This window comes from Eulemur rufifrons, chromosome 19, assembly GCF_041146395.1.
Source record: "Eulemur rufifrons isolate Redbay chromosome 19, OSU_ERuf_1, whole genome shotgun sequence".
Classification (NCBI taxonomy): domain Eukaryota; kingdom Metazoa; phylum Chordata; class Mammalia; order Primates; family Lemuridae; genus Eulemur; species Eulemur rufifrons.
Genome location: NC_091001.1, coordinates 82,231,428 through 82,256,581, shown reverse-complemented (window position 1 = coordinate 82,256,581; position 25,154 = coordinate 82,231,428). Strand labels below are relative to the sequence as shown.

At 43.1% G+C, this 25,154-nt stretch overlaps 2 protein-coding genes across 4 annotated transcripts in view; one reads left to right on the top strand and one right to left on the bottom strand.

The window, feature by feature from the left end:
* The window catches only part of DYNC2LI1 (dynein cytoplasmic 2 light intermediate chain 1), a 35,805-nt gene extending 34,699 nt beyond the window's left edge, over nucleotides 1-1,106 (top strand). For 2 of the 3 annotated variants that reach the window (XM_069494590.1, XM_069494593.1), the window contains one exon: nucleotides 1,059-1,106. In XM_069494590.1, coding sequence (XP_069350691.1) covers nucleotides 1,059-1,106 — 48 coding nt within the window. Of the gene's footprint in view, nucleotides 1-387; nucleotides 451-1,058 lie in introns of those variants that run through there. The other variant, XM_069494591.1, reaches the window with a different exon arrangement.
* Nucleotides 1,107-2,618: 1,512 nt separating this feature from the next.
* ABCG5 (ATP binding cassette subfamily G member 5) lies at nucleotides 2,619-25,138 on the bottom strand. The gene is made up of 13 exons (XM_069494426.1): nucleotides 24,856-25,138; nucleotides 24,128-24,249; nucleotides 18,682-18,818; nucleotides 18,498-18,596; nucleotides 14,947-15,079; nucleotides 13,633-13,772; nucleotides 12,433-12,562; nucleotides 11,773-11,986; nucleotides 11,468-11,673; nucleotides 10,372-10,510; nucleotides 7,645-7,830; nucleotides 4,861-4,973; nucleotides 2,619-4,104 (listed from the first exon to the last, which is right to left on the bottom strand). The coding sequence occupies exons 1-13, from the start codon at nucleotides 24,999-25,001 to the stop codon at nucleotides 3,911-3,913; spliced, it is 1,959 nt and encodes a 652-aa protein (XP_069350527.1). The 5' UTR covers nucleotides 25,002-25,138; the 3' UTR covers nucleotides 2,619-3,910.
* Between the last annotated feature and the right edge of the window lie 16 nt (nucleotides 25,139-25,154).

Sequence of the window (25,154 nt, the reverse complement as noted above, 5' to 3'; positions counted from 1 at the left end):
TCAAACTCCTGGGCTTAAGCAATCCTTCTGCCTCAGCCTCCCGAGTAGCTGGGACTACAGGCATGTGCCACCACCCCCAGCTAATTTTTTCTATATATTTTTAGTTGTCCAGCTAATTTCTTTCTATTTTTAGTAAAGATGGGGTCTTGCTCTCGCTCAGGCTGGTCTCGAACTCCTGACCTTGAGCTATCCTCCCGCCTCAGCCTCCCAGAGTGCTAGGATTACAGGTGTGAGCCACTGTGCCTGGCCAATTGTCAAGAATCTTGAGAATGATAATGCTATAAAAGATACCTTATTATATCTAAAAAAATGCTAAGGCAGTTTTAAGGTGCCTACTTGAATTTTTAAAGTTGATTTTTCTTAAAGTCATATGTATTTCTGTTTTAGGAACTGGAGCAATACAAAAGAAGTTCTTCCAAGTCTTGGAAACAAATTGAGCTTGATTCTTGAACCTAATTCAACTATTGTGTATTTATTTCTTCTTTCCCAAATACAAGTAAGATTATTTTATTAACTATGGCAATATGTGGCAATATGTGAAGAAAGTTAAAATGTGTAATTTATTAAAAGCTGAATTTTTTGTACTAGTGCAACTCCCTGGGTATTTTGAAATCTTTTAAAGGGAAAAAAAATTGTGTAACCACATGTAATATTTTTTAAAAATAAAAGAATCTTCTACTACCTACTTCTAACATGTTTAAGTAGTGTATACTAAGTTCAACATGTATAAGTTTCTGCTTGGCATGTTTTTAGGAATATGAAAGCAGGAGTATTTGGTAATGGTTTTAAATATAAAATTGAGCATCCATGTTGGATGCAGTCCTTCTATAAGGGGTTCTCAGCTGTAGCTGGTAGGAAACTGGAATTGGGTTTGCAGTTATCATGATTTTACTCTAAGAGTGAGGCAGAAGAAGCACCTCAAGTACTTATTTAAAATTCACTTTCTTGGGTCCCCACACCCAGAGATTCTGAATCACTCTGGAATGGGGCATTTTTAATCAGCAACCCCCTCCCCCAAGACTGACATATTTATTTTAATGTTACTTTTTGAAGAACAGGCAAATTTAAGGAGATATTTTAACAATAAGCAGGCCACAACTTCATGAATAGGGGACAACCAGGATTCCAGGATCATTTCCAAGGTGGGGTTACCTTAAAGAAGCCTTCCCAGTCTCGCAGATTTGTGTACGTGCTAGCTAGGTTCATTTATTCTATATTCTCCCATTACCACATATAAAGTATCTTGCCTCTAATATTCCGGGCACCCAGCTTCAAATAAGCACATTTACTAACTGCAAGAAAACCAAAGCTGATGAGTATCTGAGTGGATAGCAAGCTATCTGATTATTGCAACAAAATAGGACTTCATAAATTATTTGTAGTGCAAATGGTTCTAACACTCTTGAGAACAGAATTTTCAGCATGTTCCCAAGGAACTTCAGTCTTAAGAACAGACAGGTTACCTGCCTAAGTGCTGTAGAAAAAGAAATCCTTTTAAATTTATAGTGAACATTATGATCTCAGAAACATCACTGACTTTGTGGGAAGAAACAGCTTATTCCACAATAGTAATAGGGATTTTTATTATATAATTTGATTTTCTTACACATCACTGTCCATTTTTGACTTGAGACACAAACTGTCACATGTTGAAAGCCACTGTGTTTTTGTAAAATGCTATCACTAACATTTAATAGCTTGAAGTCACGTGCAATGTCAATTTTCCAAATGTTTCTGAGCTAGAATGAAATTCATCTGCATATGAATAGTAGAAAATGTTTCCACTTATGTTGTACACCCATATCTTTAGTAAGTTGAGATCAGTGATTTCAAAAGAGGTTCCTGTGGGACTCTCTTTGAACTACTTTAATAGATTATCATCTCTAGAATTGTCTATAACTGATGTGACATATATAATCTGTAAGGCATTATGTAACTATTATACTATAATCATCAGTGTCAAAGACCTTTTATAAAAATTGACAATACTATTCTGGTAATTTACCAGTGTCTTCAGATCCTTAAATACTGTTCTAAGAAATAGAATTTTACTGTGGTTTCTTTAATGAAATGATCTTTCCTACTATAGTGTGAGACATTTCAAATGCTATAATTTATCTTTCTTTACAAGTTAGGTCACAGTAACTGAACAAGTTCATGTGCTCTCTACCATATTCTTGTTCAAAGTTACCATGGTAATATTGAGATGGTTTCATTTCAGACTTGTACCTGAATTACTTGAAGATCAATCAGAAAGATAATCATGTAGTTCAGAACCCATTTTTAATAACCTATATACATCATTTCATCCCTGAAAATGTGTGATATACATGTTTGTATTTGTTTTTATCAGTATTCTTTCTCTTTATGGTTCAAAAACATGAATTCCTGCTTTGTAACCCTGTCCTTAGTGTAAATATTGTGTCAGCATTTCTTCTATATAGACTTTAAATAACAACTGTTCTCCAACCTTAAAGAGTTCATTTCTCAGTGCATACACTTCATCTAGTAATGTTTATTTTTAATTTTATAAGTAAAACAGCTAAAAGTGAAAAATAGCAAACTAATCTTTAAAAACAGAGGTTTGTCTGGTGTGCTATGTTCACCATTCAGCCCATTCCTACAGTTTTTAAAATTTTAACCCTCAGTAAAATCCGTGGGTGCTCTGTATCAATGGTGTTCATCATCCATCTGTCCGGCATCCCCTCAATGTGATCAGATAACTCAGTCCCCTCACGTGGACATGTGCCCATAAGTATGGGTTTCTTTTTTGTTTGTTTGTTTGTTTTGTTTTTTGAGACAGGGTCTCACTGTCACTCAGGCTAGAGTGCAGCGGCATCATCACAGCTCACTGCAACCTCAAACTCCTGGGTTCAAGTGATCCTCCTGCCTCAGCCTCGCACCACTACAAGCACACACCACCATGCCTGGCTAGTTTTTCTATTTTTTTGTTGCGACGGGGTTCACTCTTGTTCAGGCTAGTCTCAAACTCCTGGCCTCAAACAATCCTTCTACTTCAGCCTCCCAGAGTGCTAGGATTACAGGCATGAGCCACCATACCTGGTCAAGTGTGGGTTTCAAATATCAAAAGCATTCTCACTCAGTTCTGCATGACACTTTCCTTCAGTTAAACCCACAAGTCCTTTTCTGTTACTGACAGTCAGTAATCATTCAAACATTTTCTTTTTACGGAATCCTTTATCAAATGTAAGCATAATTTTTTTCAACAGACTTATTTTTCTGTGTCTAGAACAAAGAAAACAAATAGTCATACTAATCTCCCATAGGTTTATGAATGATTATTATTTACATTCTGGGACCAACTCAGTCATAATTTCCAAACACCACATGTTCCTGAAAGTTGAAATAGCAAAGGACTATGAACCATTTCTATTTGCATTCAAGGCCTGCATGGATCCAATGGACACAAATGGAGTCTTTTTTTTTTTTTTTGGGGACAGAGTCTCACTCCGTTGCCCTGAGTAGAGTGCCGTGGCGTCAGCCTAGTTCATAGCAACCTCAAACTCCTGGGCTTCAGTGATCCTACTGCCTCAGCCTCCCAAGTACCTGGGACTACAGGCATGCACCACCATGCCCAGCTAATTTTTTTTTTCTATATATATTTTTAGTTGTCCAGCTAATTTCTTTGTATTTTTAGTAGAGACAGGGTCTTGCTCTTGTTCAGGCTGGCCTCGAACTCCTGACCTCGAGCAATCCTCCTGCCTCAGCCTCCCAGAGTGCTAGGATTACAGGCGTGAGCCACCACGCCCGGCCACAAATGGAGTCTTAATGGTTAAAAGACTTAAGATGTCCTATCAAGAAAGAAATACATGGCATTCCTATTTAAGATATTCAAAGCAGTCATACACATCCGGCAACTTAAATTCCACTTTCCCAGCAATATTTTTTACTATCTGCTAATGAAATGATCCCTTATTTTAAAAACAACTATTCCTAGGATGACAAGAACTGGAATAAATGTATATAAAGCCAGAAAGTTTGTTGTGAATCTGGATGTTGCCCCTGGGCTGGTTTTCTCAATGAATTGAATTCCTTCAGTGAAGGCACACATTGGATTAATTGTCACAGAAACATTTGAGCTGCCTGCCAAGGAAAAGATTGACAAAATCAGCTTTGGTTCATGTCAAGTAATTTAATCAACAGATATTTACCAAATGCTCACTAAGTGCTTAGCACTCTGCTAAGTACCTTACTTACTTCATGAAAGATACAGGACATTTTAGAAAGCCCCGAATTCACAATTAGATGAAGCAAGAGTGAGCAGTTCTGGGCCTTCGCTTCATTTGAAGATAGAGATGGGTTTATTTCCATTTTGGGTATAGTTTCATTACCACATTCCTGATAAAAATCATGATCACTTAGCACCAAATATCCTAAAGTTACTGACATTATCACCTAAAAATATTGAGGACCTTGTTATGTTCCCACTTCCGTCTTGTGGGATTGTGTAAACAATAGCATTGCTCTGCTATATACTATTACATTTTGGTGAATAAGAAGCCACTTCAGCCTGCTCAGATGTGTTCAGTAGATATATTAATAGGAACTGAGTCCATCCAGAATATACTATAGTTTATAACAATATACTTAAGGTCTGTCATTTTCTAATAACATCAAAGTGGCCTTAAGCTATTGACCTTTGACAGGAGACTAACTTGACCACTGCTTATTTTCTTTCATTTTAAAAATCAGAGAAAAAATATTGGACTTTATTTCAAAACTAAGTTTTAAATTGATTTATTATAAAATATAGCTTTTTTTTCAAAAATATCTTTCCCTCAGGAAATTGCTTCCTCAGAATAACGTGTAAAAAATAATATTCCAAAATAGAATACTTACCACAAGTGAAATTCTGTCCATTGAACTCATTGACTACAAGAATCTCACTGCAATATTTTTGGAATGTAATATAACTGATGATTTTAAAAGGAATAGGCATTTCTTGTGTGTTTCTTAAGAAAAAGAGAAAAAAGAGACATGAAATTCAATAGGCTCTGGTAATAGTCCTACCAAATGAAAAGAAAAGCAATCCTTATTTTATTTTTTCCAACATGAATATAATTTTCTATTTTGCGGTTATAAAAATTATGTCTACTATAAAAAAACTTCAAACAATACTGAAAAATATAAAGAAATACCATTGCCCAGAAATAACTGGTGATATATAAATATATAACGTATGTATATGTTTATAAAGTTTTATATAAATGGGATTAAACTTCTCATGCTCTTTCCTAACCTACTTTTTTTCTCATAAACATATGTCTCAGACATCCTTCCAAGTCAGTAAGCATAGCACTTTGTCATTTTTAATAACAGCTTGGTGGCCCATTATAGTAGAGACCTTAATTTAACAGTCCTCTCATGATCAATTAGTGTTTACTTTTTTTGGTAAGCTCCATTGATAAAAGAAAACATTTAACACATATCTCAGTGGTGGAAGATATTTGTGATTAAACAGATTTGAAGGTGTAGTATAGGAAGTGAGAACTAAACCAGAATACAAGGGCAAAAGGAAGGAGAGAGTGAGCAAGCAGTCAGTGTGAAAAGGAAATATGTCTCCTCTCTAAACTATTTCAGGAGAAACTTTATGCAGACACCATGGCCTTCTTGGTCCACTATGCAGTTTCTATCAATCAAAAAATATAAAATTCTTTCTATTTGCAAGGCACTAGTTCTGGGTGGTTAGAAATTCAAAAGAAGTATCCTATCCCTAAAGAACTCACAAAGTAGTTGGGGACATAGGATATATATCCTTAAAACTATAAAAATACATAGTAGTGAACTACTTGTGCCAAAAAAGTATAAAAAACTAGTACCACATGTCCATGACGTTCTTGTATTTAGTATTTATGGTTTTACCTATTCCCAAGTGACCCTCAGACTCCATGACTTTCAATTATTGGTAACTCCCTAAGGCACAAAATTGAATTAACTACAATGAGAGGCTGCTAATTGAAAAGGATAGGTGGGAATGGGAAGAAGTTAGGGGAAGAGGAGGGACATCCTAGAAAGGCAGAAATGGTATGAGCACAGACATGTCAAGGCCTACATATTGGACTGAATGGACCAGAAAGGCTGGAGCAGAGGATTTGAAATAGGAGCAGTGGGAGGTGAGTTTGGAACAATAGCTGGAAACCACCATTTCAGGGCCTTGAAATGAGTTGATGTTGAATGACCATAAGGAAGATTATGTTGAAATCAATGTTTTAAGAAAAGCAAGGTAACATCAGCAAGTAGGATGGACCAGAGTAAGGGCAGAGTGAGAACAGCAAAAGAGACAGCAGGCTTCAGCAGAAGTTCAAGTACGAGATGACAAGGCCTGGAATAGGAGGATGGCCACAAGAGAATGGCTGCCCAGAGGCTAGAGTGCTACCCCTTTGAGGTAGGAACCATACACCTTCATTTCTCCCAGCACCACACAGGGCTAAACACAAAATAAATATTTGTGGTTTGATATCAGCAAAGATTTGATAGAAATTGATCAGAGCCTAGCTCACTTTGCTTTATGATATCTCACCTTTATATAATTCACTACAGTCATAATGTTTTCACATTATCTCATTTGCTTCTTATGATTCCTTGAGGTAGGTGGAGCTGAGTGTGTTCATTTTATAAATGAACACACTAATTTAGGTAGAAAAGTGACTTGCCCGTGGTCATGTGGCAGCTAAGTGGTGGAGGGAGTTTCTAACTCCGAGGTCAGCCCTCTCTCTAGGGAGTCAAGCGCATCGTGAGAGAGGCTCTCCATGGTGGCCTGCCTTGAGCAAAGTCAGGTCTGAGCTTAGTTTCCATATCTGAAAATGGATTACTCTGAGAGTTAAATAACTAAACGTTATTATAAATATAATTAAATATAGTAGATGCTCAGGTTTTTTTTTCTTATTTGATTTTTAAGTCAAAGAAACAGCTTTCTTCACTTTTCCTCAGGGACCCATAGTTTACTTATGGGTAAGTAAACTCATATCACCTGCCTGGGATCATTTTTACACTTTTAAAATTCTCTACCCTTTTTGCTACTGCTTTTTAAAAATGTATGTGTATGTATCTATTTTTTCTTGGTTATAAAATAATACTTGACCATTATAGAACATTTATAAAATATAAAAATATGAAGAAAAAAACTAAATATCCAGAGATGATTACTGTTAACTTTGGTATATGTTCTTTGAGTCCTGATACTTTTTTGAGCAGTCTTTCATCCTGCAGGCTCTTTTCTTATCTAACTAGTCTTGATTCCTAAAAATAACTGGGAACTGAGAACTGGAATAGAGATTCAATTCTACCAGGTCAGAAATAACTAACATGCACGCGATTTAGCCTGTCATATGGGCTGTGAGTTTTTCTGGAGCATCCAGATTGGTTTTCCTCCTCTTGGTACAATGGCTAAGTACATGTGAATCATATCAATAATATGATAATCTTGTCATTTCCTGATTCTCAATAAAAAAAGACATTTTATTGGACAAGTGGTGAACAGTTCCAGGTCTAAGGTAATAATGATTAGCAGAGTAATATCTTTAACCAGTATCACATAGTTCTCCTCTGGAATTCCTTTATAATAATCAGGTGGTTTAACAACTAATTATACCAGTCTAAATTCTCTGAATGGTTACATCTTACCTGACAAGTCCAGATCCAATAAGCATCCCAGCAATGCACAGCAGAGCCACAACACTGTTGACTATGTTTGGGTTTTGGACCATACCAAGTAGCACAAGAGTTAGAAATTCACCAATTAAGTGGGGGACCAAGAGAGCGGCAGAGAAATATCCAAACCTGGCAGCCTCAGGATATAAATTCAGAGTCCTAGGAAAGCATAAGGTCTTTAGTTTCCTCTCCAAGGATTATCATTTAAGAAAAATACCACACTTGCCTTCTATGAATAAATCCCAGGTGGTTAGTGGGTGGGAGGAGTTTGCAGGGCAAGCCAAACTCCCTTTGAAAGGCCTTTGTGGGACAGAGCCAACATTTGAGATCACTTATTACCTCAAATTGTTTCTGTGGGCTCCAACTTGATGGGAGCTACCTTTCCTCTTTTATAGCTTCTTCAACTCTCATAGGAAAATATTAAATTACTTAGACAACAGTCAGAACTAACTGCAATAAGTAGGGTTGTTGAACTCTCCAGGCTTCTTCATAAATAACCATGTTCTGCCTAACTAGCACCAGGCCTGCCCTAATGTTAAGGATTCACCCAACCTGCTTTTCAGCCCCTCCTTCCCTGAACCACATTCCTATTATATGGGATTATTGCCAGCATGAAAACCCCTCACTTCTTTCATCCTTGGTCAGGTTAGCCCTCCCCAGGCCTACTCCATTCCATTCCTGTCTTTTATTCCACCAACCCCTTCCATTGATTTGACCTTTATTGTCTTATAAACAAACTACCCGGTATACATTCCCCTTTCTTCTTATACTCCCTTCACCAGAGTACATTTCCCTGGTGATAGCCTGTCTTCATTAGACATGGCTGCTTTTTATTCCATTTGTAGAGTAAGGAAAAGAAGTTGGCATGTCTTATACCCACCCCTCCTCACCACTCTTGAAAGCCATCCATCTTTCCTCTTATACAAATCAAGAAGTTTGCTTATACTATTAATTACCTTCCCCATTGTGGTCTTTGGTGACATTTAAAACATTCTCGCACCTTTGATGTCTTCGTAGCATCCACACCAGGGTCATTCTTTCCACTCCCATCCACTATCATTTTCCTCTAGGTCTTTAACCTTCTTGATGAGCCATCAACATTGGTGTCTGCTGATTAGCTAATCTCCTCAGTTCCAGCGGCTCCATCTACCTAATCACTCATCATGCCTTGGACTTAAATATTGCTCAAAACTCTTCCACTTCCAAGATTTCAGATTCTGAAGACACCCTCTCTAATCATGGCTTCCTGTCTCCTACTTCCCCAATGCCCTCACTGCCACAGCTCCTTGCCCCCCTTCTGCTATTCCTTTTTTATTTCAATTTTTTGAAATAAAAGGTAAAAGCCCTTTGCTCCAGCACCATTGATTCGTCAGATGAGTTGTTACACACCCTTAGTGGATTCCGACTTCCATGGCCACCATCTTGCTCTTTCTGCCATTCTTTGCCTCATCAATTCCCACTCTGGGGACCCTGCTCTCTCACTTAAGCCATTGGAAGTGTGATGTCCGAGGCATATTGCTGTCCTCATTGGATCCACTCTGCCACTTTGCCTCAGCTGGCCCCTGAACCCCTAAGGTTTCCTCATTGTGTCTTGTGTTCCAGTGGTGTGGCCCATCATGACTGATATAAACTCCTACTTTAAATTAACCTCTCTCCTCAATTTCAGTCTCTCTCCTCAGTGAATTCACCTCAGCAGATGAATTCACCTTCCATTTTATGATTTCTTGCTATCGTCATCTTCTTGATTTTTCATCCTCTCTCTTTCTCGCCCACCCCAACTTCCTTATCTTTGCATAGTGTGACCCCTAGCTGCTGGCATCATGTTATTCTGATTCCCTTGCCTCTACCTTGGTTTACTCTGGAAGCTTGATCTTTGCTTTATCCCAGTTTTTGCTATATTTTCATCTACTCTCAATCTCATGTTTTTTGATGATTTACCACAACCTAAAACAACCATTCTTTAAGCTCAATAATCATTTAAGCAACTTCCTCCTCTTCATCTTACCCTATACCTCCAAGCTTCTCAAAACAGTATTTGCTTCCTTTATCTCATTCCTCATTCCCTTGTAAACCTGACTTATGCCTCTGCTACTCTACTGAGGCTCCTTGTTGGAAGATCACAATGACCTCCTCATCTTATATCTCACCTCCTTTACCCTCTACAATATTGAAGAGTTCACTACACCTCTTTGAAACTCTCTCCTCCCTCATCCTCTCCGATGCTGCCCAATTCTGCTTCTCCTTCCACCTCCCTGATCACCCCTCTGCCTCCTTCATTAGCTTGCTGTCCTCTTCCCACCCTCTAAATGTGTGTCTGTCTTACGGTTTTACACTCAGACTGCTTTCTCCCTACACCTGGGCCCCACATATACTTGGATCCCAACTACTTCTGAGCCCTCTTCTCTGGCCCAGGCCCTGCCATGAATGTAGGACATGCTATTCCCTGGCACATGTAGTCTTGTTGGTTTGCCCTCAGGTCCCATGCTGGTTGGGCCGCAGGTTGGGTTATTTACAATAAAATAAATGTCCTGAAAGATATGACGTTGCACTACACATTGATGGGCAAAATGGAGATCCTCCAGAGCAGAGAATAGGGAATTGTTCACCCTGGAGCTCTCCCTCCACAAGTGCCATTGGCCCTCTGTGACTCCATGGGAAGCCTGGCCCCATGAGGACTGAATGACCCTGATCATGCCTTACCAGTAGCTCACACTGCTGAAAAGCATGGTGGAAACAACGCTGAAGGGGAGGACATGCAGCACGTAGGCCAGCAGCATCTGCCACTTCTGGTACAGGCCATCCTGACTCTCCTGGTCACTGACAGCTCGCAGCACAGGAACTGGGTGTGGAAGGCAGGTTTCGGAACAGTCAGTCACCACATGGCTAAGGGAGGGAGGGCTCACCCAAGCTGAACTTGAGGACTGTCATGGCTAGATGGTGAGGAACAGCTGGGCAGGCTCCCTAGTCATGGAAGGAGGGGACCTGCCATCCATAGCACAATGAGTACTACTCCCTACCAAATCTACACTCTATCAATTGCAATACAGTTGCAAAAGATATCATAATTAATTTCTTTCTCTCTAAAGTGGGGGGTTGTCACCAATTCAAGAAAAGCACATGCAAAAGGGGCATGAATGAGTGATTTGAAGCACTTTGTCCCCTTTTTGTGCAGGATCTTGGCCCCCCAGCAGCCTGCATTTTACACCTGATCTACAGGGCCAGGAAAGCCTGGGAAATGCAGAGAGCCTGGGGAATTCATCTCTAGGACCGACTTTGCAGAAGCATCTCCTTCTCTCTCATTCCCTGAACTTCAGTGATACATTTTGGAAATCCCTCTAGCCCATTTTCCTGCATAAACTGTAACATCAGGCAACCAGGTATTGCTTCTTGACTCCCACTGAGTTTGACAATTAGGTGCTGGCTGTCCTGAAACAGGCTCCAAAAAGAAACTGATGCTGCAAAGTTGGCCTGGTAGCTGGGCCTCAATGGACTAGGCATGCTACTGACCAACATGAGATACCAGGAATGATCTTTTGAAAGAGTCTTCCTAGCCCACTAGTACATCATAACTTCATGTTTTCCTGGATCCTTAGACCCTCAGAGAGAGATTCTCCTGGTGAGCTAATTCACACCAAGGTGTTAGTAACTCAATAGTTACCTTTCCCCAGAGAATCTGGAGAGGGCCAGGTGTAGCTCAGAGAAATGCCCTTATAATGGTGGACTTTTGTAAGGTTACAGCTGGAGAAGGGAGATATTTAGGGAGGAAGGGGTCCATCTCTTGCACAGAGGCACTTACACAGATTCACAGCATTGAGCATGCCTGTGTACGGAGTGGCACCCACAAACTGGTATAGGAGACCCACGCGATCCTGGATGGCACCCTTTAACACATCGCTCTGGACCCGGAGGACACATAAAATGAGGAATAAACCCATGGCCAGATTCTGAAGGAGACGCATCATCACTGCCAACTTATTTCTCAGTAAGTTTCTCGTCACTCTCCTGAAAACCAAATAACCCGATTTTAATTACTTTTTAAAAATTATTGGTGGATGTCTAAAGACCCAAAATGGGCCTTGCTTACATTTGAGAGGCTCTTACCTCAAAAGAACACCCAGTTTAGTGAGAACTCCAGGAGAATCTTTGGTTTTGAAAGGAACCATTGGTAATGTTTTCAGGTGTTTTGTTCTTTCAATATTCTCCAAAGTTTTGTGACAAATTGCTGATGTTTTGTAGGCAGATTCAATCATTTGGACTCTCTTGTAGGTTTCTATTTCCCGTTCTTTGCTTTGGGTATCCACTGATGTCAGATCCACTGAAATTTTTTCCCAAAAAGATATCAACCATGTGTTTTTAAAAGCACATATATATGTACATACAATGGATAATGTTTCACCATGGGTACGGGAGTACTAGCCATAATATCCCATCAGAACAAAACCTGTTATTACTGCCTACTTATAAAATCAGAATATTTTAAGGCTACCCAACAGGGCCATGAGGATCCCACTAGGACTGTCTAGGAGAATCCAGAAGCTCAGCTGATTTTTCTCTGACAGAGCAGGAGTGCGCCGATTAAGAGAGACACCCCACCTCATTTGGATAGGTTAACTATGATGAGTTAATTGAGCCAGATTGATTCCTTGAAAAGTATAAAACACCAAAACGAAAGCAAAAATAAAACCCTATAAGGCTGGTGTCATCCAGGCAGAAATCTGAGATGGCAAAGTTTAAAAAACATTCACGATGGGGAAAACTTACTGCAGAAGTCAAAAGGGTTTGAATGTTCAGGACAAGGGTAGCCGCAGCCACTGAAGAAATCAAGCATTTCCACTGGCGTACCACAGAAAACCAACTCTCCGAAGCTCATGATGGCGATTTTATCAAAGAGCTGATGGGACAACAGAGGGAGTTAGAGTGTGATCAGGTCCCCATGTCCTTGTGGGAAATACCTTTCCAAGCATCAGTCCTTTGATTGCCTTGGCCGTGTGTTCCTGGACACACTCAGAGTCCATCCCTACACTCGCCAGCCCGGGCTAGCACTGCGAGTCACGCTGCATCCCGTCCCGAGGTGCAGCATCACATCTTGGGTAGAGACCCACTGCTGGGCCTTAGTCCCAGCCATGCCAGGTAAGTGATGCCGGGCAAGCTGGGGTGGTTGGTTGGTTGGTTGTTTTTTGTTTTTGTTTTTGAGACAGAGTCTCACTTTGTTGCCCTGGCTAGAGTGAGTGCCGTGGCATCAGCCTAGCTCACAGCAACCTCAAACTCCTGGGCTTAAGCGATCCTACTGCCTCAGCCTCCCTAGTAGCTGGGACTACAGGCATGCGCCACCATGCCCGGCTAATTTTTTTCTATATATATTTTAGTCGTCCAGCTAATTTCTTTCTATTTTTAGTAGAGACGGGGTCTCACTCTTGCTCAGGCTGGTCTCGAACTCCTGACCTCGAGCGATCCACCCGCCTTGGCCTCCCAGAGTGCTAGGATTACAGGCGTGAGCCACTGTCCCCGGCCTTCTTTTTTGTTTTTATTTTAAATCTCAGGTCTTTGTCTATAAAAAGCTAACTAAAAGGATACTAGGAGGATAAAGTGAGATTTTTAGAAGGAAATATGTGAGGTTTAGTGGAAAAAATACAGCCTTTGAAGCCAACTTGATTGTGAATGCCAATTCTAGCTTGTTACTAACGGTATGATATTGGCTCAAATTTGAATCATTTCTAAGTTCCACTCTTTTCCTCTGTTAAGTGGATATACTTATGTGCACCTCACAGGATTGTTGTGCAGATTAAATGAGCTAGTGTACAGAAAGCATTTGGAAATGCTGAAAGAAGTGAGTTTCCACCTTTTGCCCTTCTCCTCTCAGGAGCTGCTGGCTCCAATTGCTCTAGTAAGAACCTTGACCCTGCCCCCGCAATTCCCTGCTCAACACACCCATACCCACCCTTGCCCAGAAGATCCCCTCACCTGGAAGAGCTCAGAGCGGGGCTGGTGGATGGTGAGGACCACGATGCGGTTCCTGCGAGCCAGCTCCACCAGGAGGACGACGATCTGATTCGCGGTCATGCAGTCCAGGCCCGTGGTTGGCTCGTCAAACAGCATGATCTCTGCCGGCAAAGAAGGGCCAGACTTCTGAGCCACTGCCGAGCTTGGGCTCTGTGCTTAAAACTCAGAATTTTGAGCAGTCCCTTATTGAACTGTGGTACCCCATCCAAATGGTGCTTGGTGAGAAGTAGCTGCAAAGAAACTGACTTTCAGCCTGAGCCCAGGAGAAAGGACCTGACCTGGGAGGGCCCGATTGCCAGCTCCAGAGCACATTTGGGCCTTAATCCTCAAGGGGACAGGGGAGCAAGGAGATCAAGCCTCTCACAGGTACTGTGGACTGTCTGTGTTCTGTCCAGGGGACCCTAACAGGGAACAAGAGTTGGCAGGCTGGCACCAAGTTGTTTTGAAGAGGCTAAGAGGAGGCTAGTTAAAAAGATACAACCCCATTCCATGTCTGATGTCTGTAGCACTTTTCAACACTAACAGGGTCTTTGCACTGAGGAAAAAAAAAATCTGACCTATGAAACAAGGTCTGAGGTATGGCAGGCATTTAGTGTCTTTAGAGGGTTTAACTGTAATTTTATTTCTACCCAAAAATGACCAGGGCTCTTAAAAGCATCTGTTTGCTGTCTAGTGACCAAGCACCATCTGAAGAAAGAACAGGAAGTCTTGATCTCCCACAGTGCAAAGACAGTATCCACATGCAACATGTCCTCTTCCAGGTGCACTGAGTGGTGAGGTTTCCCCAGGTGGTGGGGAAATGACCAAACCGAGCAAGAGAGGCAGGGGACTGGGCACCCCATTTTGATAGCCCCTTCCCCACAACATACATACTTTTGAGTGTATCACCCAAATTCCTGTTTTAATTCCCACCATTTCCTAAACACTTGCAGTCATAGCAAACTCACTGGCTTTCCCCAGCAAACACAGTGGGACTGCTCTGGTAAGAAGTAAGGACGGGCAGCACAGGGCCCCCTGTTCATGGAAGACCAGAATGGAGCACACAAATGTAACGCTTCAAGTCCAAGAGCTGTTTTGTACATGATGTAACAACACCAGGAAATGAACTATACAGCATTTCCCAAAAAACTGGGTCCCCAGTTTGAAAGATCTCAATAATTTCAGTTCCATACAAACTCTTTCCAAATGGGAACTGTGAAGAAAGGGCTGAAAGTATCTGCAGACACACGGAAGATGCTTAGGCAGCAGCTAGTAGCAGTTCTGGGTCCCACTTACTGGGATCCTGGAGGAGCTGGGCTGCGATGGAGACCCGGCGCCGCTCACCACTGGAAATGCCCCCCAAATTGTAGTTACCAATCAGTCGGTCTGCCACGTGGCTCAGACTCAGCTCTGCCATGACTGCCTCCACCTATAGGAGAAACAAATTCCAGGAAGGCTGGATGTCGCTGCCGCTGCTATTTCAATGCATGGGCTGGGGATGGCTTGGGAGGGGCAACACACCTCCCAAGATTGCACGGGCCACTTCCAGACTCACCATACCCTGGGGAAAACAAGCCTTTTATAATAATATAATCCAATATTTGGTTTAAATCATAATATAATACATGTGCCAGATTTAAATAAATAATGTGAATTTTTTTTTTTTAAATCCCTAGAGCAACTGTTATACTTCCTTCAGAGAAATTCACCAGGAAACAATGGTTACTTCATTAAACTCCCATTTTCAGATGCCCTAGTCAGTTCAGCCCATACACAAAAATCCCCCAAAGGCATAAATACAATATAGCTTATTTTGTTTATAAGTGTTTAGGTTTTGAAACTTTATTATAAATGTTTTATATGTTTAAAAAATCCAGTTTGATTTGCACTAAACCTGTTTTCCCTTATGTAAATCATGTAAGTCCTGGAGTCCCATGTGGCCCAATCTCAGTGTGGTTTTGCATCTAAGAAAGATAATCCAGCTATCAAAAGTAATTAAAAATAATTACAATCTTTACTTGAATTTCTTTAAGGACTTTAAAGGGGACCCAATTTATAACCCACAGCCACACTTAACATTCCCTTTCCTCTGATTCTCCTCCCTCTACTTACACCTTGCAGCTCCCTGAAACCCTTCTTCTTCCTCCTCATTCTCAACTCCCCCACAGCAATAACAGCTGGAAAAAATTCTTTACTGACTTTATAAACAAGAAGCTGGGCCTTTTGCTTCCCTCTCCCTCTTTCCTTCCTCAGCTTATCTCCTCTCCAGAGACCTACTAAAAAATCTGTATTTCTAGTCCTCCCTTACTGATTACCCAGATCTGCATAAAACCCTGGGGGAAAGCAGATAGAAAGAGGCAGAGAATATAAACTGGCTCAAGTCTGAGAAAAAGGAAAAAAAAAAAGAGAGAAAGAATACTTACATGGTAATGAGTTTTGTTCTCACACACCCCTAATGAGGTTGTATTACTTTTATTAATATAATGAAATAGAAATAAAAACATTGCATTAAAAAACAACAGTAACAAACTAGCTTGGAATAAAAGAGGGGATGACTTATGAAACAAAGTTCCAGAGGAGAGGGGTGGGATCAATATCATAGATGAAACTTTGACCAACAGAAGGGACACATCTGAAGTAGTTTCAAAGGACTAATTGGAAGGTAAAAATGCATTAATAAATGAGCATGATATGTTCTGGAAAAAAACAAGGATCTCCTCTGCCTTCAGAGTAAAAGAATCCTAGAACTGAGCTTTGCTTGACAAGCTCGGATTTTGTGCTCACCAGCCAGGGTAGATTTCCCAGCCTCCTCTTCATCTTTCTGCAACATCAAGAAAGGAGTAAGCTTGCCCCTTCTGGCTCAGAAGGGGTGGGCAGAGAAGACATTTACCTAATTTGTCTCAGATGTTTCATGCCCCTGCAGAAAGCCTCTCCCATATTTTGCAAACACTATTGGAAACAGAATTCACTGAGTCTTTTAAGAGACCATTGGGACCATCAAGTCCAACCTTCTTTGTTCAGTGCTTTCACACAATCTGATCAATTTTTCATATCAACCTCGGTGGAGACAAATTATTGTTGTATTTATTATAGAGGGGAAAATGGACCCTCGGAGAGGTCCATAACTGGCCAAGGTCCAAGTGGCAGAGCCAGGATTGAGAGTAGGACTGTCTGGGCTCTCTAAGGCAGTCCATGAAGTACAAGGCTTAGCCAAAAGCCCGCAGATCTGCGGTGCTGTCTCCTCTATTATCACCAGGACTTCCTTCTCATTAAATTGTCAGGATTTTACACCCTGTGGACTGGATTTTCTCAGAAAGGACTCTCAAGCAGGGAAAAGTCTGTGCTAGCAACCTTTGCAGTACATTTTGGAACTGCCTGTACCAGGGGGAGAGACCATTCACTAGGGGGCAAATTTGCCATCACTCCATTCCAAAGTACCCATAAATTTTCTAAATATTTATGCAAACATGTGCGTTTTCTGGGGAAGGGCCCAGTGGCTTTCTCAGATTCTCTCCTTGGGGTATGTGATGAAAATGAGTCGCTAATCCATGACTTCCTATCTTCCATCCAAATATCAATAGGGTTTTCTCCCACCTATTTTGGGAATAGAAATACAAAGGCAAACAGAGAGAAGGCCTGCAGAGAGGCTGTGTGGCCCGGCTCCTCATCTGCCACTCACTCTTGGGCCACCAAAAGCCATGTGCACAAGGCTGTGCACACGGAGCCTCCCCATGGGCTGAGCTCTAGCCTCCCCTCTCAGACCACAGGGGGCTCAGGGAGGCCTGATGGAGCCCGAGGGCCTGGGTTCCTGCCCTAGCACTGCCATTCTTAGTTGTCTGATCTTAATCTCCTTGGGTGGCAGTATCTTACTCTGCAAGATGGAGACAATGCCTCCCTACAGGGCTGCTGTCAGAATGAAACCAGCCAGATGTGAGAACACAGTATAACTAGGTGAAATAGCAAAAACCTTGAAATACCTTCTGAGCACTCTAAGGTAACCTTCGGGGAAGAAACAGAGTCAGGCCTCTCTCTTTGAGGCCGATGGTCATCCTTGAGGGCCAGACCTCTTGCCAAGACTCTAGAGAACTACACCCAGAATTGTCCAGGATTCTCAGAAAGAAGAATGTTGTTCACTTGCCTGGGGCATCACAACACACCAGCCTGCTCTCAGGGAGCTGCGCCCCTTTGAACATGGCACATCCCCCTGTCATTGGTTCCCTGGATCCTTCCCAGTCCAGACAGAAGTGAGCCAATGTTTCCAGGTAAGGCCCCAATGGGTTCACCTGTGGCTACTTCCAAATTGGGTACATTTAAGAGTGTACCATTGTACATTAAGATTGGAACCTAGAAGGAATTGACAATTCCTTTCTTGATTAACTTAATCCAATGTGGATGAGGCACATTCAAGATGCCTCAGAGCAAGTTGAGAAAAATTAGTGGGGAAAATAATATCTGTTTAAACATGGAGCTTGTAGAATAGCACTGTCCAACAGAAAGAGAACACAAGCCTTATACAGAACTGAAATATTTTAGTAGCCACATTTTAAAAAGTAAAACAAATTAAATTAATTTTAATAATATTATCCACAGCCAAATTATTATCTTTTCAACCTGTATTCAATACTTTAAAAAATTCTCAATGAGCTATTTCACATTCTGATTTTTAAGACTCCGTGTCTGAAATCCAGTGTGTATTCTGCACTCAGAACACGTCACGAGTCGGAACTAGTCACCTTCCAAGCACTCAAAAGGCTGGTGGCTGCCCTCTCGGATGGCGCAGGGCACGGCAAGCTCTAGAGGGCAAAGGGCGAGGAGGAGGGGTGCAAACCCACTCTCGCTGCACCCACCTTCTTCTGGAAGAAGCCAGGGGAGCCGCGGCGGATGGCCAGCAGCGCCGTGTAGCCCAGCGTCTCGCGCACGGTCAGGTTGCTCAGCAGCGTGTCGCTCTGCGTGCGAGACAGGGGGCGTCAGCGTCGCCCGAGCCCCCGGAGGGGCGGCGGGGCGGCGGGGCAGGGCCGGGGACATGCCCACCTGCTGGACGTAGGAGAAGCAGTCCTGGAACTGCTCTCGGCGCAGCTCCTGGCCGTTCACATACACCTCCCCGAGGAAGGTCCCCGTGCGCCGCAGCCTCCCGGACATGGCGTCCAGCAGCGTGGTTTTCCCCGAGCCTGGGGGGCGACAAGAGAAAGATCTGGAGGGGTCCCTCTCTGACGGCCTTGGAGGAACCTCCCGAGACCCCCTTTTGGGGGCGTGACCCCACGGTCCAGCCTTGATTCATGGGTCAAAGTCTCATGGCACAAATGAGTCTCGAGTTTGTTGCCTGAGAGAGAGGGGTGCAAGGCGTTTAGCTCATCCAGGTCAAGACTGAAGGTGCTTTGTCTGCTTATTTGGTTTTAAAACTGTTTTGGATAGAAAAACAAAATACCTATAGGATCAGTGTAAACGGAAAGCCAGGGCTCTTGGAAACTTTTGGATCCTAGGACATCTGAATTTCTTTCCGTGGTCCCCGGGATGGTCTGGTTGTACCTGGATGTAGGTTGCGTTGCCTGGAGCCGTGCTAGCAAAGTGTGTTCTGAGGACCAACAGCATCAGTGTCCCTGAGACCTTGTTAGAAATGCAGAACCCCAGGCCCCACCCCAGGCCTGCTGAGTCAGATTCTGCTGCAGCAGAGTTTGAGAAGCGCGGGCTTAGTGAGTGAGTCCTTTGGTAAAGCCAAGAGGGCCAAAGCCTGCGCTGAGAGCCTCGGGGGTGGCCTTGCCGGCTGTCACTAAGAACATTCCCACAGAGGAGTTGTGGGGAACTAACTGCTTGGTGCTTGAGGAGACCGGGGGATGAGGTTTCCCCAGTTTGCTTTTTCCTGTGGTTAGAAGCTAGGTGATGCCTTTAGGATGAGAAACCCACGGGCCCCTCTCAGACTTCCTGGACACAAGCTTTACACAGGCCCAGAGCTGATGGGGACGGAACAGACTGCCCCAGGCCTTTCCTATCCAAGGCTGCAAAGAAGTTAGAATTAATAACAGAGGAAATAGGCAAGAGGTTCTGAACTGTCTGAGAAGACAGTAAGAGACTTCTACTGAGGCTGTGATGGCTTGCACAGAGCCAAAGAGAAAATCTTTTGTTCAAGTATTTTTTTAAAAAACTGCTTGTTGCTGTGAGGGGCACAAAGATAAACAAGCTCCTGTAGCAGTTGTCTTCTTTTCTAACCATGGTGACAAAACTCAGAATTAGCCCCATGTGTTCAAGTAGAGGTCAGAGTGGGAAAGAGAGGCGGAACGATTATAAAGAAACAAAATAGGACTCCATAGAGGTTGTCTTTCAAAATGCGCCCTGTGATCTCCCAGCCATGATCCTACGCCTGTGTGTGGTTCTTCTAACAAAGCCTCCCTGGCCTTACATTTCTGGAATCCGATCTCAGCTCTGGCAGAAGCTCCAAATACCCTGCAGTCCGGATTCTGGCTCCACCACTACCTCTAAACTGGCCTCCCCAGGGATGGGGAGCTACATTTTTTTTTTTTTTTTAAACAGGAGAAAAGGCATACAAATTTCTTTAATGTGTATACATGGGAGCCTTCAGAATGAAGATGAAAAGATGCAGGGAAAATTGTCCACTTTTATGTCAACAAAGTATGAACTGCCATGTAGAACTATGACTAGACAAAACAGAGTATGATGTAATGCTCATGGACTGAGTGAGGAAACCTAGCAAGGCCTGTCTGTCCAGATTCTTCTCAGCCTCTCTCAGCATGCATTCTTTCCTTCTGGGTGTGGGGCAGGACCCTCTCTGGAATGGGGGTCTTATGACAATGTAGGTCAGATGATTTCTTTGTGGCCAGTTTTTACACTGAATATTTTTAGGTTTTATGGCTGGCCTTTCAGAAAGGGATTCTGGTTTCTATAACCCACCTTGGGGAGGAGGGATTCTAGTTTCTATGGCTAGCCTCGGGAAAACGGGACAAAGTGATGGGCAGTCAGAGAAAAACTTTTGCTTCTGAGGCATTCATTTTGGGGTACTGTTTTCTGAGCCCCAACAATATCTACCAGTGGTCTTCCATTTATTTCCCACTTCTATCCTGTTCTGGCCCAGAACGCTGGCAGTCCACATGTGATGCCCTCCCTCTCTCTAGACTCCTCCCTTCAAGGCTACTTTATTGTTGCCAAATCCAGTGGATATTCCTCTTGTCCCCTAAGACAGAACTACCCAACCAAGTCACTTCCAAATTTAACCCATAGAAATTCTGAAAAATAATTAATTTTTGTTGTTTTAAGCCACGAAGTTTTGGGAAATTTTTTTTTTTACATAGAAATAGATAACTAATTCAGTTATTTTAAACATATGTCAAATATTTATTAACTCATTAATGAGAGAAACAGCAAGATGACAAAGCTCATTCAAAAAAGAGAAATTTATACATACAGTCAGTGGAGAAAGGAAGGTTAGAATAAGATAACAAAGTTAGACACAAAAATGGTTAATGCTGTAAAGGGCAATAAAACCATGATATTTGGGGTTATCTTCTCTAATAAGACTGAAATCATTTGTAGCTAAATAATCTGCAAGGAAACACCCATTCCAGAGTCTTGGCCCTACTCGATAGGAAGTAGTGAGTCAAGTAAGTTGCCCTGGAGTGCTGGGTGGTTCTAGACAGGTTTACTTTAGACCATGCTCTAGAGAGACTTTGAACACGTAAGTCATCTTTTGCCTCAGGAATAAAGATTTGATAGACAATGCCATTTGAGGTAAGACACCAATGAAATCATATAATTTTAGGAAACACTATAAGTAATTCATGGAATTAATTTGTTTCGTCATTTATTCAACAAATATTTACTAAGTACCTACTCTGTGATTGACCCTGTTCTAGGTGTTAAGGATACAGCAGGAAAAAAAGACAGTGGCTCACACCTGTAATCCTAGCACTATGGGAGGCCAAGGCAGGAGGATCACTGGAGGCCAGGAGTTCAAGACCAGCCTGAGCAAGAGTGAGACCCTCATCTCTACAAAAAATAGAAAAATTAGCCAGAGGTGGTGGTACCCTCCTGTAGTTCCAGCTACACAGGAGGCTGAGGCAGGAGGATCACTTGAGCCAGGAGTTTGAGGCTGCAGTGAGCTATGATGACTCCACTGCACTCTAGCCAGGGTGACAAAGTGAGATCCTGGCTCAAAATCCCCCTACCAAAAAAAAAAAAAGACAAAAAAGACAAAGCCCCTGCCCTTGTGGAACTTGCATTCTACTGTGGATTCATGTTCAGTATAAAGGGTAGACCTTGTCATAAAGCTGTAACCAGATATTATATCATCAGACACCAGCCCCTACCCCCAGATCAATAGCCCCTCCCACTGTCCTGCTGAGATGTGCATGAAGAAAGACACTGGCCTGAGGGCCACACATTCTGAGACCGTGGATTCAATTCCCTATTGTTCTTAGAAGTGGGACACACTTCTGAGAAGGGTGCTACATGCCACCCTGTTTAATTCTACATAAGGCCTGCAATAAGTGACAAATTGTTATAGGGATAACTCAGCTTTTTTTCTTTTTAAAGGAGTACATTATATTTAGCAAAAGGAAAATTAGAATGACCCTGGATGTTATGGTACATGTGTATAGTTAGAAATTGTCTAAAAATTGGAAACAAGGGCTTACAGGAAATCTCAGAAAAGTATAACAGTTTGAGTTAGTGCTATGGTCTGAATGTTTATGTCCCTCCCCAAATCCATATCTTGAAATCTTTATTCCCAAGTATTAGTATTAGGAGTTGGGGCATATTAGGAGGTGGTATTGGGAGGTGATTAGGTTTTGGGGGGCTCTCATGATTGGGATTAGTGTCTTGATAAAAGGGGGTCAAGAAAGACCCCTTTCCCCTTCTGTCATTTGAAGTTAGGGTGAGAAAATGGCAGGCTATGAAGAAAATAGTCCCTCACCAGACACTGAATGTGCTGGTCCCCTGATCTTGGACTTCCCAGCCTCTAGAACTGTGAGAAATAAATTTCTATTGTTAATAAGCCACCCAGTCTATGGTATTTTATTTTAGCAGCCCAAACGAACTAAGATAGCCAGGGAATTCCTTTGCATTTAATCTTAACAACTACTATTGCCATACAGTTGTGCACCTGCTATAGCAGGTGAATGGCCATGGTTTTAACTCCCTAGGTCTAAAGAGGCTGATCCTGCCTATGGTTTTTCTTTTTTTTTTTTTTTTGAGACAGGGTCTCACTCTGTTGCCCAGGCCAGAGGGCAGTGGCACTATCATAGCTCACTGTAATTTCCAACTCGGGCTCAAACAATCCTCTCTCCTCATCCTCACAAATAGCTAGGACTACAGGTGCATGCCACCATGCCTGGCTTATTATTATCATTATTATTATTTTTATTTGTAGAGACAGGATTTTGCTATGTTGCCCAGGCTGGTATCAAACTCCTGACCTCAAGCGATCCTCCTGCCTCAGCCTCCCAAAGTGCTGGGATTATAGGTGTGAGTCACCGTGTGCAGCCCCTGCCTACATTTTATCATAGACTTACATTCCCCATCTCTACAGAAGAGAGTAATGCAAGTAGAGAGTGGGTGGCAGTAAATGTCAACAATTTGTGAGAAATAGCTCAGTCAAGAGGCTTCTGTGAAGCTAATTTGCTAGAATCTTTCAACCTTGAAACGTGCAGGGTAACCGAGTGCAGTGGACACTGTGGTGTGCCACACAGATCCCCTCTTCAGGGCCGCTGCACCCATCCCCCAGCTGCTGAGGATTCACAGCTGTGACCCTCCCAGGAAATTGTCCTCAGCCACAAGGAGCTGCCTCACCAAAGTCTATGTCCTTCCATAGCAATGACTGGCTGATGCAGGGACACAAAGACCAACACTGAATGCAGCAGCCTCAAATGTTGTTACCCTGGGAAAGAGGAGAAGGATGATATGGGGAATGGGCACAGAGATGGTCTCAGTATGATCTGTAATGTTTAATTCCTTAAGAAAGAAAAAGATCTGAAGCAAATATGGTATAATGTTAAGATTGGATAAGACTTGATGTTAATACATGAACATTTTTATATGATTTTCTATTCTTGATAGTATATTTGAAGTAATAAAAATAATTTTAAAAAAGGACCAGTAGAATAAAATAGGGGGCTTAGTGGGCATGTTTGTGCTTATTTAATTCCTTTTCCTGTCTCTAGGCAGGGCACAGACAGGGGAAATTTTGTTTCCTGGGCACCCGTATGTGCTAGGCCCTGTGCAAGGGGGCTTTGCATACTTGGAAATTTGAATTCACTTACACATTAGGTGGAATTTTATACTCTTTTTTTAAGGATCTTTCTAAAGATTTCACATTGATACCAGATTCCATTCACAGTCAGACATGTCATTAAATTTCATTCTGATATCAAACTTGCAGACTTCTTGCGACAACTTAAACCTGTTTCTTCACTGTGGTGTAGATCAAACCAAAGCCTTCACTGAGAACTCAGAGAACTCCTTCCCAGCTTACCTGAGCTCCCTAGAATGCACATGATCTGCCCGCTCTCAACGTACAAGGAGACGTCTTTGAGGATCTGCCTGTTCCACTGCTTCCGGCAAGATGTGATGTCCCACCAGGGCCCGACGCGATTGCTTTAAAGGAAACCCCCCGGAAGGCAAAGACAGCATGGGGGCCTGGAACAGGCCAGACCCCGTCCCCCAGCTCTGATCCCAGCTGCACGCACCCCAGTTGTCCCTGGACAGATTCCTAAGGTGATTCAGCCTCTGTGCCATCCTCTGCAGAGCCTGGTGGGCAGTGGCGAGGCTGCCCACCACCTGCGGAGCTGCCTGGCCTGCAGCTGTTCTGAATGTCCCCTCTCGGTCTGACCCGGGGGTTGTTGACCCTGCATTCCTTCCCCAGGCTTTATTACCCCTCGTGTTCCCAGCACCCCATCCCCCTAGCCCCGGCATCCACACAGGGCAGCCACAGACCCCGGGGTGGGCAGTGGGGAGGGTAGGAGTCAGGGGCACAGGTTGGCACTGCTGGCACGTTGCTCGTGCCTGGGCCGGGCCTGGCCTGGCAGGAGGGGGGGCGTTCACTGTTGGTCCTGATTTCCCAGGCGCTTCCTCCTCTTCTCCCCATGAGGGCCACTGAAGAGGGAGCCTGAAACCCCCAGGCAGGGCCCCCATGAGTGAGCAGAGGCAGCAGAGGGGGTGAGAGTCCAGGCCTGACGCCGGCAGGGGGAGGATGTGGCTTACCTGACGCTGTAGGAGGCATGGGAGATGCCCAGGCTGTGCCGAGGCTCCGAAGCAGCGGCAGGAACCTCCTCCAGAGAGCTCTGGGAGCCTCTGCTCACTGGGAGGCCCAAAGACCCCCTGGGCGCCAAAGATAGGAGGTCACTCATGGCCAGCAGGCAGCAGAGATGGGTGAATTTTCTGGTGACCTGTCGCTCCCCAGAGTGGCTTCAGCTGAGGAGCTGGTGGCAGATGACCCTGCCTGCTCCCCTCCTGGCCCCGGAGTCCCTCGTGATGCCGTTCTGGAGGCAGAACAGGGGTTT

Bases quoted from the DNA above. Each gene is read 5' to 3' on its own strand.
- ABCG5 (XM_069494426.1), bottom strand. From the start codon at position 25,001: ATGAGTGACCTCCTATCTTTGGCGCCCAGGGGGTCTTTGGGCCTCCCA. The intron at 18,597-18,681 runs GTGGGCATGTCC...TCTCGCACGCAG, and splicing joins GCTTCTCCTACGTCCAGCAG to AGCGACACGCTGCTGAGCAA. The intron at 15,080-18,497 runs GTGGGTGCAGCG...TTTCTCCTATAG, and splicing joins CTGGCTTCTTCCAGAAGAAG to GTGGAGGCAGTCATGGCAGA.